Source organism: Rhea pennata, chromosome 14 (assembly GCF_028389875.1).
Source record: "Rhea pennata isolate bPtePen1 chromosome 14, bPtePen1.pri, whole genome shotgun sequence".
NCBI classification, from domain to species: domain Eukaryota; kingdom Metazoa; phylum Chordata; class Aves; order Rheiformes; family Rheidae; genus Rhea; species Rhea pennata.
In genome coordinates, this window is record NC_084676.1 from 13,248,690 (window position 1) to 13,262,374 (window position 13,685).

The 13,685-nt window shown below is 67.6% G+C and overlaps 1 protein-coding gene across 4 annotated transcripts in view; it reads right to left on the bottom strand.

Annotated features, from left to right (window-relative positions):
* Window positions 1-13,685, bottom strand: part of RNF44 (ring finger protein 44) — a 21,537-nt gene continuing 7,852 nt past the window's right edge. The window contains exons 1-11 of one of the 4 annotated variants that reach the window (XM_062587563.1): window positions 10,561-10,636; window positions 4,711-4,891; window positions 4,067-4,283; window positions 3,391-3,558; window positions 3,018-3,194; window positions 2,606-2,767; window positions 2,386-2,510; window positions 2,170-2,257; window positions 1,911-2,032; window positions 1,732-1,831; window positions 1-1,607 (exon numbers count right to left, since the gene is read on the bottom strand). In XM_062587563.1, coding sequence (XP_062443547.1) covers window positions 1,545-1,607; window positions 1,732-1,831; window positions 1,911-2,032; window positions 2,170-2,257; window positions 2,386-2,510; window positions 2,606-2,767; window positions 3,018-3,194; window positions 3,391-3,558; window positions 4,067-4,283; window positions 4,711-4,817 — 1,329 coding nt within the window. In that variant the 5' untranslated portion in view covers window positions 4,818-4,891; window positions 10,561-10,636 and the 3' untranslated portion in view covers window positions 1-1,544. Of the gene's footprint in view, window positions 1,608-1,731; window positions 1,832-1,910; window positions 2,033-2,169; window positions 2,258-2,385; window positions 2,511-2,605; window positions 2,768-3,017; window positions 3,195-3,390; window positions 3,559-4,066; window positions 4,284-4,710; window positions 5,193-10,560; window positions 10,637-13,685 lie in introns of those variants that run through there. The other 3 variants (XM_062587566.1, XM_062587565.1, XM_062587564.1) reach the window with 3 other exon arrangements.

The following is a 13,685-nucleotide window of genomic DNA, read 5'->3' on the forward strand; positions in this document are numbered from 1 at the left end:
CTGGCTAGACGTAGCCAATACCACGTTCCAAGCTGGTCATACATGCATGCATATTTGTGAACATTTACATAGGGTTGGCGTCCTCTCGGAGTCTCCCACGCGTCAGCAACACACACCGTCAAGGGAGGGCTCGTCTTTCCTTCCCGCCCTCCCCCCTCCCTCCTCCTCCTCCTCGTTAATTAATCATGCAAAACAACTTCGGCGATAAGAGTTTCTGGAACCGGGTGGCGGGTCGGCGGCTTCTGCCTTGCCTCGGCCGGCGGGGCGGCGCGCAGGGCGGCACACCGCGCCGCCAGCCCGCCCCACGCACGCCTGCACCCACGGGCCGAGCGGCGGCGCTGCCGGGGGCCCCGCGCTCGGCACCGGCCGGGACAGGGCAAGGGGTTAGCGCTGAACGGGCCGCTCGAGACCCGAGGGGAAGATACACCACGAGGGTACGGATTAAAAGAAGCCCCAACTTCGGAGGGGGGGTCGGAGAGGGGACACCCCCCCCCTCCGCCACCGTCCAGCCAGCAGGACGGGGTCTCCGGCTCGCGCGCGGGGCCGCTTCCACCGGCGGCGGCGGGATCGAGCCCCGCGGGGGGCAGCCTGGAGGTGCCGCGGGGAGCCCGGCGCCGCGGGGACCTGGGGGACGGGCCGTGGGGCCTCGCCGCGGCCCTCCGGGCCCGACCGCCTCTCGGGACGTGTCCTCGGCCCCGGGAGCTGCGCTAGCTCTCGCTGGGCAGGAGGGAGCGGGGAAAGGGGCCGGGGCCGCGGGAGCGTCATCCTCCCGCCTGGGAAAGAAACGAAGCCGCCATCACCCTCCTGGGCTACCCGGAGCAGGCGAGACGGGGAGAGGGGCCGCGCCAGGCTCCGGGCGGGAGCGAGGGACGGACGCGTTCGTGCCCCGGTAATGCCTTGGGTTGCTGGTGTCCCGCCTGGGCCGCGCTCCGCCGACCAACTGCTGTGGCTGCGCCCCAGGGGCCAGTCCAGCCGCGGGTGCCCGCCGCCGCCGGCATCAAACCCGCGCTGATGCTTCCTCCTCCTCCTCCTCCTCCTCCTCCTCCTCCTCCTTCCTCCCCGCTTCCTCTGTGAGCAACGCCGAGGGGAGGAGCCGCGCGCCGCTGGGCCCGACGGCCACGAAACCAAAAACGCAACGGAAAAGAAAAGGAAACGGAAAAAAAAAAAAAAAGTCTAACAGCATTAAAAAAAAAAAAAAAAGGGAAAAAAAAGTCCCTAACAGTACAAAGACCTGGAAAGTGATGGAGCAACAACAGCGTCTTTGGAGTGCGGAGGACACGGCCACGCGCCTCCCGCCACCAGCACAGCACGATTCGGGGCCCCGGGGGCGCCGCGGGCAGGCGTCCGGCCGAGTCCGTGCCACGGCGGGGAGGAGGAGGACTGGCCGGGATCCCGGATTGCTCAATTCTCACCACATCCGAGGAGAGGCTTTGGGGAGGGGGGCAAGCGCACGGTCAGGCCCTGGCAGCGGGCAAGCGGCCCCCCCGCCCCTGGCCCGACGTCCTCTTCCTCTAGCGAGTTGTGCGGCACAGCGCCTGCCAGCCTCAGTCCGCCTCCCGCTGCACCTCCGACGCGTCTGCCCGGCAGATGGGGCACGTGCGGTTCGCCTGCGGCGGGGAGCAGACACGGCGGCCGTGAGCGGGGCGCTCCGGGCGGCCTCCTCACCCCCCCAAAACAAAAAACCCCCGTCCCGCAGCGGCCCGCAGCCCCGAGGGCCGCCCCCAGCGGTACCTTTAACCATTTGTCGACACACTTGGCGTGAAACTCGTGGTTGCAGGGCAGGACGCGGAGGAGCTGCCGCGCCTCGAAGTCGCTGAAGCACACGACGCACCTGGGGGAGGCAGCGGTCAGCGGGGCCCGCGGCGGCCCCCGGCGCCCCCCGCCCCGGCCCCCCCCATAGCGGCACTCACAAGGTCTGCTCGGACTGGTGGCTCTCGGGGTTGAAGCGGTAGGACGGGAGGTGCTCGATGTCTGCTTTGGTGAGTCCCCGCGGCTTGGCCTCCCCCAGCCGCTCGGCCAGGTTCAGCAGCGCCTGCGGAGAGACGCAGAGGACGGCTCGGCTCGGCTCGGCTCGGCTCGGCTCGGCTCCCCAGAACCCCAGCCGCCCTCCCGGACTCTCCCAGCTCCCCGCGCGCCCCGTCCCGCCGTGGGGAGGTGCCGCCCACGCACCTCGTAGTTCTCCATCTCCACGTCATCCACGTCCAGGTCCAGGCTGATCGTGGGCCCCACGGCCGTCGGTGACACGGGAAGCATGGAGCTGCGGGGGCAGGACGGGGCAGTCGGCGTGGGGCCAGAGACCCCACCATCCACCTTGGCGTCCCCGGCGGGGGGGCCACGCTGCTGTGCCCCCCTCCCCGCCCCACACATCCCTCCCCAGGTACTCACAGGAAATAGGGCAGGAAGCTCGGGTAATACGGGGGCGGCGGCGGCGGGGGCGGCGGCGGGGGCAGCGCCTGCTGCAGCCGGTACCGCTGGGTGTTCAGCCGCCGGGGCATCATGTGGGGGTATGGCTGTGGGGAGAGACGGGGCGGTCAGAGCCCTGCAGCAGCAGGGACCCCACCCCCCACCCCCCCAGCCCCTGGCCGCGGCGCCGCTGGGGACTTACCACGCCGAACGGCAGCTCTTGGTGCAGCGGGTCGTGGGGGAGGTAATGCAGCGGCACGGAGGGGGACAGCGCGGGAGCGTGGTGGGACGGGGGGTACGTGAAGCCCGCGATGGGGTGCTGCTCCCCTCGCAGGTCCACGTCATTGTCTATCCTCTGCAGAGGCTGCCGGGGGGGACAGTTAGGCTGGCACGGGGGTCCCACCCCCCCCGGCACTAGCAGGACGAGGCACCCCCGGGCCCCATCACCCCCAGTTGTGACCGACAGGGGCTGCAGAGAGACAAGACCCGCATGGTCGTCCCCATCTCAGGGCTCCCCCCAGCCCGTGGCCCGGCCCCACTGTGGGTGCACGGCGCAAACGTCTCCCCCGCCGTGCCCCGTCCTCCTGCCCCTGCCCTCCTGCTCCCCCACTCACCATGCGCGGGTGCTGGGCTTGGAGAGGTACGAACTGCCCCAGGGGGGCCATGTGGGGCGGCTGGTGGGGGGGCACTGGCGGCGGCGGCGGGTGCAGGATGTAATGGTCGCTGGAGATGATGGGGGGGAACGTCTGGTAGGAGACAGGGAGCTGCTGCATGGCGCATGCCTGGATCAGCTGGGGGCCGGAGAGAGAGCAACGCGGGTCAGACGCCTGCCGGGGGCACGGCCACGGCCACACACCTCTGCGCCCTCCCGGGGGCTCGAACAGCCCTGCCCCCCCCCAGGAACCCTCACCCCAGCCCTGGTGCTCCAGCGGGCTCAGGTACTGGGGACCCACGCGTCCCCCGCGGGCGTCCCCGGCCGCCACTCACCGGGGGCGGGAGGCAGCAGAGCGGGTAGTGCTGTCCACTGAACATCACTGAGCATGCTGGGAGCTGCTGGGTGCTGCACCCAGGGATGTGCTGGCCGGCGTGGATGGGGAAGCCTTGCGTCGTGACGGTGGTAACCGTGTAGGAGAGAGGGACAGGTCCCTGGTGCACCTGGCGGCAAGGCACCCGAGGGTGCAGTCAGAGAGGGCTGCTCATACTGGCCGGCTAGGCGCCAGCTGAGCTCCCCCATCCTTGCAGGGTGGCAGCAGGGTGCTGAGCACCCAGCGCTGGGACACCGCCCAGCAAAGGGTCCGGCATCTCCCCAACACGGCCAGAGGAGCAGGGCTGAGTCCAGGTTGTGTTTGATGCTGGCCCCAGTTTGCTTCCAGCGGGTAAGCTGGCATGGGCTACATACAACCCAGCACTGCCACTGCAGATGACACTTGGCAGCACCAGCTTGAATGACCCTGGGAGGAATCATGCCCTGTCCTTGGGTGCAGGGACCACCCTGGCCGCCACCCAGCACTCCCAGCAGCAAATGACCAGGGACATGTCTTGGGACCAGTGCCCTGGAGCCGTGCCTGGCCACGCAGCCAGGGGCCCCCACTGGGAAAGGGGGCTGACCACAGCATCACCTTTAGCACCGGGAGCTCGCGGCCGCCCGCTCCGCAGCACCCACCTGGTCATGCAGATCCACCATGAATGGGTTCTGGTGGGGCGGGTGTGCGGCCGGATGAAGCATTCGTGGCGGTGTGCTGGGGAGAGCGTAGGCGCGGGGCTCATCTACAGGGATGTGCGGCTGCTGGGGGAAGGCAGGGTGCAGCTGGGTCTCATCCTGGCCCAGCAGGGTTGCCAGAGGTCGGTCGCGTCGTCCCCACTGACGCCTGGCAGGGGGGCTGTGGGGCCACCGCGGGAGAGAAACAGAGCAGGAGTGACCCCCCAGCCCCGGGCAGAGTGGCTGCAGGGGGGGGGTCAGCGCCCACCCGGCTCCGAGGGTGAGGTGCTCCCCGTGCAAGATGCTCAGGACAGCAGGCGCTGCAGGGCACCGTGCCCAGCTGGGCTCCTCGTCTGGCTGGCCAGCTCCTGAGCCAGCTCCTCGGCTCGTCTTGCACATGCCACCTCGTGTCCTCAGCAAAAAAAGGGCCCTCTGCACCCCCTGCTCCCCTGGGGAACGGTCAGCTGGGGCAGGGAGATGTGCTTTCCTGCTGTGATCCCCCCCGAACCCTCCGGGAGCTGCACGGCTTTGTCCCTCAGAGCCAGTGCCCCATCCCCACGCACGGGCACTGTGGCTGGCCGGGCTCCGGGTGGCCCTGCGTCCCGTACCTTCGCCGGAGGTGGTCAGGGCTGCTGCAGGGTCCCCCTGAGAAACGGCGTTGGTTAAAAGGGGCAGAGGGAGGCCGCCTATTCACTGCCAGTTCCCATGGTCGCATTGGTGACGTCGGGAGGCGGATGGGCACACGGGACCTCAGGCTCCAGACAGGGCAAAACACCAGCGCCTTGGACCCTGTGAGAAGGACAGCAGGTCATGGCAGCCGAACCCCACAGGTGGCACAGGGCCGCAGCCAGGCCAAGGCCTGCTGGGCTCAGGAGACCCACATCTGCCCTGCTCCTCACACCTGGCCCATGGTTGGATGCTGGTACCACATCCACAGCCCTCTCCTCCACCACCTGCTTTGGAAGAGGGGAGAGGAGGCTTGGAGCCACCCAAGGTGGCAGCAGTGCCCAAGGACATGCAGGGGTTTGGAGCTCACCAGGCTCTGGCCTGTGCTTCCTCCACACCGTAAGTTTGGCCACCCTCTCCATGCCCAGCCCCAGCACGCAGGGAAGGATCTAGCTGCCTGGTGCAGGAGGATGCTCTAAAAAGAGATGCTGCTGCCAAAGCAGCAACCCTAGGCCCTTCCCAGGGTGGGTCCAGGTCCAGGCGGGCATTTAAACTCCAGGATCAACATTCGGACAATGTTTTCACGAGCAGGCAGCACACACTCAGACCCCGCGGCACTTTTGCACCAGGCATTGCCAAGAGCCTTCCTGCTCCTCTGCCAACCCCTTCGGGGAAACGTGCCCATGGCCCAGCGGCTGCAGGAGGCTCGCGTCGAGCCAGGCAGCCGGCTCCGCTGCTCCAAGCAGCCCTGGCAGCCGGCCTCGGTGAGCCGGCCTCCGCAGGGAGGCCAGGCCGGCCCGGGGCAGCCGGCGGCCGCTCTGCCTGCGCGGGGAGCCGGCTGCGCTCGCGTGCCGCAGGCAAAGGCGGCCCTCGCAGCCAGGCGGCTCGGGGACTGCAAAGCCACCGGGGCCATGGGTGGCTGCACCAGGCGGATGTGCGCGTACATGCATGCGTGTGAAGGCCTGGGGCCAGGACCCAGGCACCCCGGCACCAAGGAGAAGCCACATTTCCTAAAAGTTCGGCTCTTAGCCGCTGCCATTGCACCAGCCTCCGCCGTGCAGCAAGCTGCCGGAACAGGCAGCGCTGCTTCGTGCACGTGGAACCCATCGCAGCCCTGCAGACTGGGGATTTTTGGCAACCCCTAACCCCTCTCTACGCAATGCCTTCAGCACCCCACCTCCCCTGCGCCATCCCCACAAACATGGGACAGGTCTTCTCCATGCCTGCAGCTCCCACACCACCAGGTAGCCTCAGCTCTGGCACAGGGGACACCTGTCCCATTGCACAGGGGGGCCACAGCCCTGCCGGACCCCCACCCTACCCCCTGCCTGCAGTGAGGCTCTCTGTAGGAGCAGGACAAGGTGCCTTGCTCCTGCCCCAGGCCACGTTGGTGGATCATGGCCAGCACTGGTAGGGTTGGAGGCAGCAGCCAGCACCCACCCCATCACACTGGGGCCTGGCACGGACCCCTCACCCCTGCCCATAGCCCCTTGCCCTGCCACAGGCACCCTGCTCTCAGAGGTGGTTTTTCTTCCACTCATCCCATGGGGCTGTGTCCCCCAGGGCACCAGCAGCCCTGGCCCAGAGGCTCCCTTCCCGGCAGCAATGGGGCAGTTGCACTAATGGGGGGGGGGGTGCGTGTTACATCTTCTGGGACCGGTTCCCCCTTGCAGCACAACAGCCCGCACACCCCCTCGGGGCCAGCCCCAAGCCTGCCCCGGACAGTCAGAGCAGGCAGAGGCAAGCTCAGGCTCCAGCTGACGTGGCAGGGGGCTGAGAGAGGCATCCCCGAGGGAGGCAGGCATGGGGCAGAGGTCTCTCTGCCCCAGGGGCAATTCACCCCTGCAGACACACACAGACCCGCGCTCTGCCTGCAAAAACATGAGGGCCCACGGCAGGAAGAGGCTGTGCAGCTCCTGTCCCTGTGGGTGAAGAGTCTCCAATGTCCACTCTGCCCGTCCGCACCCCAGCAGGGCACTAGCCAGCATGGTGGGTGGTGAGCCCAGCCTGAACATCCCACCACATGAGGTGGGGACAGAGTCTCACAGTGACCCCATGCCCCGGGGAAGGCTGGGGACAGCTTGCACCCCCTTAGACCAGGCCACTAGGAGGGCACAGCTGGTCCTCTCCTCCTGCATACTCACTCGCCATGCACCCACTGCCTGCATCCAGCCAGGCCCTGCTTCACCCACAGGGAGAACTGCCTTGGGGGAGTCAGCGGGAGGACACTGCTGCTTTGGTGCCTCACGGCCACCCCAGCCAGGAAGCCCAGGGCGATAGCTGTTCGCAAGGCAGGGTGAGCAACTTGAGCTCTAGCAGCACCGTGGTCCAAGGCTGCATGGCCAAGCTGACTTCTGCTCTGCACCCCTAGCCTAGCTGGCTGGGGGAGGGTGCACATGGCCAGATGCTCCAGGGAAACTTGACCCCAGCTTGGCTGCAAAGCAGCCCCCACTGCAAGGCACCTGGGGGGAGGGAACAGCTTAACCCAGGTCCCCTGGGGCAAAGAGGCTTTTCCTTCCCTTACAACCCAGCAGCACACAAGTGGCTCTGAGCAACCCCCAGCATGGCTCAGCCTGCTTCTCCCAGAGCCAGACCCTTCCCTTCCCTACCTTGCCCTGCCTGCAGCAGTGGTCACACTGTGGTTGAGATCTTGCAGCCCCTGGCAACTAGACCTGAGGTCTCCACATCTCCTGGGGCTGGAGGCAGCCCTGGCAGGATGCACAGACCCATGGAGAGCCAGCTCCATTCCACATGCCCAGTTACAGTCCCTCCTTGTGCGGCTAGAGCTACCCCCCATGCAAGACACAGACACTGAATGAGAGAGAAGCACTTGTTTTTGGCATAGATAAAAGCAAGCTGCGAAGGGCCTTGTAGCTGCGGTGGTGTCCCAGGCTGCATCCTGGCTGCTGGGGAGCTGAGGACAAGGGCCTGGAGGGGTTTCCAGCACGTCTTTGGCCAGCGCAGGGTGCAGAGCTGCTCTAAGGGCTGTGCTGTCTTGCTGGACTCCTGCACATCCTACTCTGGACTCGCACCTCTTCCCTGCTGCCGGGCGCTGAGCACGCAGGGGCTGGCCAGGCTGTGCGGAGGGCAGCAGGGCTCGCAGCCCTGACCGAATTGCCCAGCCTGCGCACGCTGACTCCCTGCTGCAAGCGGGGTGCAACTACGTGTCTCCCCCCTCCTCCCCCCGGCGAGGGAGAAGCGAGCCAGGGCCACCAAACCACAGCACGGCAGGCACGCAGGGACTGCGGCTGAAGCAGGGCACTGTCGAGGCCCGGGCCGGTGCCAAGGGCAAGCAGCTTTCCTTCGTGGCTCTGCGCTACGCTCCCATGGAGGAAATGCTGCCCTGGGCCCAGCGTGAGCACCCACCCCGGCTCACATCCCCACGCCAAAGCCACGCAGTGAAACACCTCCTCCCACGGCACACGCGTGGCCTCCCACCCCTAAGGAAGCTGGGGGCTCAGCGCCGTACAGGAGAGGTCTGTCCATAGGGCTGCTCCGGTCCCTTGGCCCTAATCGGGTTTTTCCCCTGACCCCCATGTCCCCAAGGATGATCCAGGCAGGACAAAGTGGCCAGAGCACTGCTCTGCCCCAAGGTGAGAGCTGGGGGGGGACTGGGGGGGTCTCCCCAGCAGGGAGCAGCCACCCCCATGAGAGCTGCAACGTCACTTCTGGGTGACAGGCGTCACCAGCCGCATCAGGGGAGTCATCGGGGCAAGCCCCACCACCAGGGAAGTCTCCTGCAACACGCGGGTCTCAATCCCACTGCAGCCTACGATACCATTTCCAAAGTTCACAAATTTCTCTCTCTGTCTTTTGATAAATTAAAAAAAGGAAAAAGGAAGCCACAGGCTGGAGCCCCAAGAGCTCCTCCATGGCTCCCACCTGGGGACCAGCCACGCTCGAAGGACACCAGTGGGTGTTGCCCCAGTGGCTTTTATTCCACCCCCAAGACTCTGCCCCAGGTAAGAGGTGCTGGGGTCCCCCCGCCACCGAAGGCGTGTGGCTGCAGCAGCAGCCCAGCGAGGCTGGTGTAACATCCCTCCCCCCGAGCTTTTCCAATGCTAAGATGTTATTCCTCGCAGTTTCACATTATCATTCCAGAACCACACACAGTGCCAGGGCCCTGCACGACCCACTGGGCCACCTTCCAGACCAGACACAGCAGCGATGGGCTTAGGGACACGGAGCGCCTCGGCAGCGGGACGTGAGAGCCGCGCAGCCCTGCCAGCCGGGGCGCTCCTGGCTCCGGGCCTCGCTGGAGCAGGGGAGCTGCCTGCGCTCCCACCACCCCCAGCAACACAGGCAAGCGCGGCACAACCGCACCACGAGGACACTGCTGCCACCACCGGGCTCACCGGGACGGGACGCCGGGCACGGCCAGGGGGTTGTGGCAGTGTGCAGCTCCCCCCCCCTCCGCGCGAGCTCATTCATCCCACCACAACTGGCAGCAACAACACGAGGCACATGCGCCTCCCGTCCCGCCGCCCCCCACGGCCCTCGGGGCCGGCGAGGACACAAGGCCACACGGGACCCCGCCGTGCCTCCGCGGGAGCCGCTGCAGGCCAGGCCCCGCGTGCCATAGCGCCCAGGGCCCGGCTGCGCACGCCCCTCCGGCGGGCAGCAGAGCCGCGGCGCCTGCCCGGGCACCGCTGCTCCGCCAAGAACAAAGTTAGCAACGCGCCAGCTCTCGCGCCCGATGCCATCTGCTCGGGCAGGGCCGGCCGCCGCGGCGGCCTGGGGCACCCCCGGCATCGCCCTCCGCCGCTGCCCCGCTGCCTCCAGCCCCGGGCCACCCGCCGCCGGCCCGGCCCCAGCACCGCGGGCTGCTCCAGCCCCTTGGCGCCACGGCTTCCCGCGCCCGCTTCCCCAGGGCAGGGTCGCCCCCCAGCCCCGCCGGCCAGGAGAGCCTGGGCCGCTTTGTGAGGTCCCGACCCGCGCCCCAGGCAAAGGGCCCTGAGACCTCCGGCACCCTGCCATGGCCTGCAGCACCCCGAGGGGCACCCCAAAGAGTGCAGTGCCCCAACGGGGTACCCCAGCCTGCAGTGCCCCGACAGCTGCAGCACCCCGACGGGGCACCCCAAGGACTGCAGCACCCCGACAGCTGCAGCGCCCCGACGGGGCACCCCAAGGACTGCAGCGCCCCGATGGAGCACCTCAGCTGCAGCGCCCCGACGGGGCACCCCAAGGACTGCAGCACCCCGACGGGGTATCTCAGCCTGCAGCGCCCCGACAGCTGCAGCACCCCAAAGGGGCACACCAAGGAATACAGCACCCCGATGGAGTACCCCGGCCTGCAGTGCCCCGACGGCTGCAATGCCCCAAAGGGGCACCCCAAAGAGTGCAGTGCCCCGACGGCTGCAGCACCCCAACGGGGCACCCCAAAGAGTGCAGTGCCCCGACGGGGCACCCCAAAGAGTGCAGCGCCCCGACGGGGCACCCCAGCCTGCAGCGCCCCGACAGCCTGCAGCGCCCCAACGGGGCCCCCCAAGGAGTGCAGCGCCCCGACGGCCGCAGCGCCCCGGCGGCGCCGCCCCGGCAGCCCCGCGGCGGGCAGCCCGCTGCCCCGGCGGCGGCCCCCGGCCCGGCCGCGCGGCCCCCGCGCGGAGCTGTGGCTTTAAGAGCGGCCGCTGCGGGGCCATGTGCTCGGCGCCAAACAAAAGCAATAACAAAGGCGGCCGCCGGGCCCCGCCGCCCCGGGCCGCCGCCGCCGCCGCGGGCAGGTGCGCCGCGGGGGGCCGGGGGGCGGCGCCGCCCCCGCCCCGGGCCCGCTCCCCCCGCCCTTCCGCACCTACCTGCGCCGATGGCCTCGGCCGCCGCTCCCGGTGCCGCTGCGGCTGCCCCCGCCCCCTCCCGCCGCTCTTTGTTCGCCGACGCCGGGCCCGGGCCTGCCCCCCCCCCGCCCCGCCGCCGCCGGCCCTCCCTCCCTGCCCGCCCCCCGCCCGGGCCGGCCCCCTCCCCGCCGCCGCTGTTTCCGGTGCCTCTTTGTTTTCGGCTGCGCGGGGCGGGCGGCGCGCGGCTGCCGCGGCCGCCCGGGGCTGCGCGCCGCCCGCGGCGGGCGGGGGTGCCTGGCCCTTTAAGAACCGGCGGCGGCGGCGGGGCGCACCGGGCCCAGCCACAACACTCGGAGGCCCCGGGGGCGCGCGCGGGTGGGGTGGGGGGGGGCGAGCGCGCGCGGCGACGGGGGGGGGGGGGGGGCGGCGCGCGCGGGCCACGTGACCAGGCGTGTCACGCTCCGCAGCCATCTTGGAGGCGCGGGGTCGGGATGCCACGCGGGGCAGCGACGTGCCCCCTCCGCGGGTGGGGGGGGCGGTGTCCTAGCAACGGTCTCCGCGCGCGACGCGGGGGCGGGGGGGAGGGTTAGCAACGGGGCCCAGGCCGCGGTGGTGCCCCCTTCCCCCCCCACCCCCACGGCCCGGCCGAGGCGCTGTCGGGGGCTCTGCCCCGGCGCGGCGGGGATGGCGGGGGGACCGGCCGCCAGCAGCCGCCCCGCGCGCGGCACCTCGCCGGCGGCTGCCCTCGCTGCTTTACTCACGGGCCGGCGTCCTCCCGGGGGCTCCCGGCCAAGCCCCCGTCTCGGCTGGGCTGGAGGCTGGCGATGCCGCGAGCGCCGCCGCTCTGCCGGGCGCTCCGACGAGGCGCGAGGACGCCGAGGGGCTGCCTCCGTGTCCCCGCGTGCTCCCTGCCAACTCGGGGCTTCGCTGCCATGTTACCGCTCGAAGTTGCATGGGAAAGCCACGGAAAGGGGGGAGCTAAACGCAACAAACAACTCCCGGCCGACCTGGGACAGCAGAGGACACAGAACTTTCTCCTCTCCTGTTTAATGTGGCGTCCAGCTGCCACCTGTGCAGACAGCCTGTCAGGCACACAAATCTCCACTCTGAGGGTATCTCCACCAAGTTTGAATTTCTAGACACCAGGCAAGCCCCTTCTGCTTCAGAAAAGCCTCCTGTTTTCTATCCTGAATTAAATAGGGAGCAAGAACTCCTAGGAGCATCTCCAGGAGATGCACCAGCAGGTAAGCGGAGCAAATCACATGGTCGGCAGCTAGCGCCGAGAAGCTGTACCAGCGGCTCCCCGCACGCCTCTGTGAGCATCCTTCAGCGCAAGTCAAACCCCTGCACTCAGGAGAGCGCAGGGCAAAAGCTTTGCTGAAAGCCAGATGCTGCATCCAAGCCAAAACTTCCCCGAGTTACAGTATACAGTCAGAAATTCGAAGGAAGGAGTCTGAGCCAGCCGACAGCCCTGATGTAATGGCTATAAAACAGCCCTCCCCTGACAGCTAAGCTTTAAAGAGCTAACAACCAAAGGGAGCTAATTAATTTGTAACATCACCCCTTTAGAAAACCTCAGATCAGTGACTATTTTAACAACCCAGTAGCTCATCATTGGGATGACCAGACAGATTCAGGTCTGTCCTATCCTAGCCCTGCAACCCCACTCCCTCCGGGCTCCTCTCAAGGCCGCTTTGCTGTTCCTCATCCCGAGTTCCGACACCCAGGAACACTGATGAGCCACATCAGCCTCAAGGCTTCCTCCGGGGCACTGCAGAGTCCCCCTGGGCAAACCGCCTCGCTACTGCCTCTGCCACTGCTGCCAACAGCCCACAGCCAACCGCTGTTGATCCCCGGAGCAGGGGACATGCCAGGGACAGGGAAGGGGCACAGCCAGACATGCCACAGACCTCTGACAGAGTCAGACCCGTGTGCTCAGACAGGCAGCCTAGGAGGGGCCAGACATGACTGAATCAGCAGCCCAGACATGAACGATCACCCTACAGGGTCCACTCTACCGCTCCAGGTCAAGACCCAGGGACTGGAGGGATGAGGAGGAAAGCGGCCCTCTGCACTTCGAGCTTGCTGTTGGCTGCAGGCTGAGGCAGCCCCACACCTTCACAAGGCTCCTGGAGTATGGCCTGATCCCAGGCAAAGCACAAGCACAAGCAAGGCCCCAGCTGCCAGCAGAGACCACAAATGACGGATGTGTGTGTAGACACTCCCTCCTGACCCACAGCTCATCACCAGCTCCCCCACTGCCAGCAGCTATCGATGTCCTCAGGACAGCAGCAGGAGGAGCAATCAATGAAGCATGGCTCCCCAGTGAGGTGCTGTTCACACTGCCTGCCCAGTGAGGCCGGGCAGTTCCTGTGGCAGCGCCAGGTCCAGTTGTGCTCTGTGTGGCCACACGTGCAGCCACGCTGGCCAGGCCATGCCTTCCCAGCCAGCTCCTGCAAAGATGGGGGCACTGCACGTCCAGCTGCTGCAGCCTTAGAGCACGTGGAAGTGGCTCAGCCAACACCCGCCCCACGCTGTCTCTGGGAACCCAGCTACACACGCAGCCACCAACACATCACACTGCCCCGGGTCCACGAGCTCTGCCATCACACAGAGGCTGGCTGCTGATGACCGTCAGTGTGACAGTGTTTCCATGTGGTGTACGCCTGGAGGAGCCAGGCAAGGAGCCAGTTGCCCCTCCAACGCTACAGCACGGCCGGCCACTGACAGTACCTTTGGCCAGTGCTTTTGGGCCAGGTCAAGGGACATGGAGTCCAGTTGCCCTCCTCCAGAGAGCCTGACCCTCACCTTGGCCAACAAGACCTGTGACATCTCAAGCAAGCCAGGTCCTTCATGCTACGCAGCAGCCTTAGAAAGCTCCCTTCCTGCGGGGGCTGCACATGCCCAGCTCTCGTCCCAGAGGACTCTGCAGGCTGAACTCGGCTGCTTTGCAGTGAACAGGCAGCGCACCCTCTCCCTCGCTAGAGCCAGAGGTCAGCAGAATTCAAGCCTCCAGGAGCCCAGGCTCTTTAAGACACCATCTGCTGATGCAGACATGTGCCGCCTCCCTTGCCCCATATATAGGTCAGGTCTGTCACAGGATTAGCTGGGGTGATTTGAACAGTGTGAGCACATCTGCCCCTTGA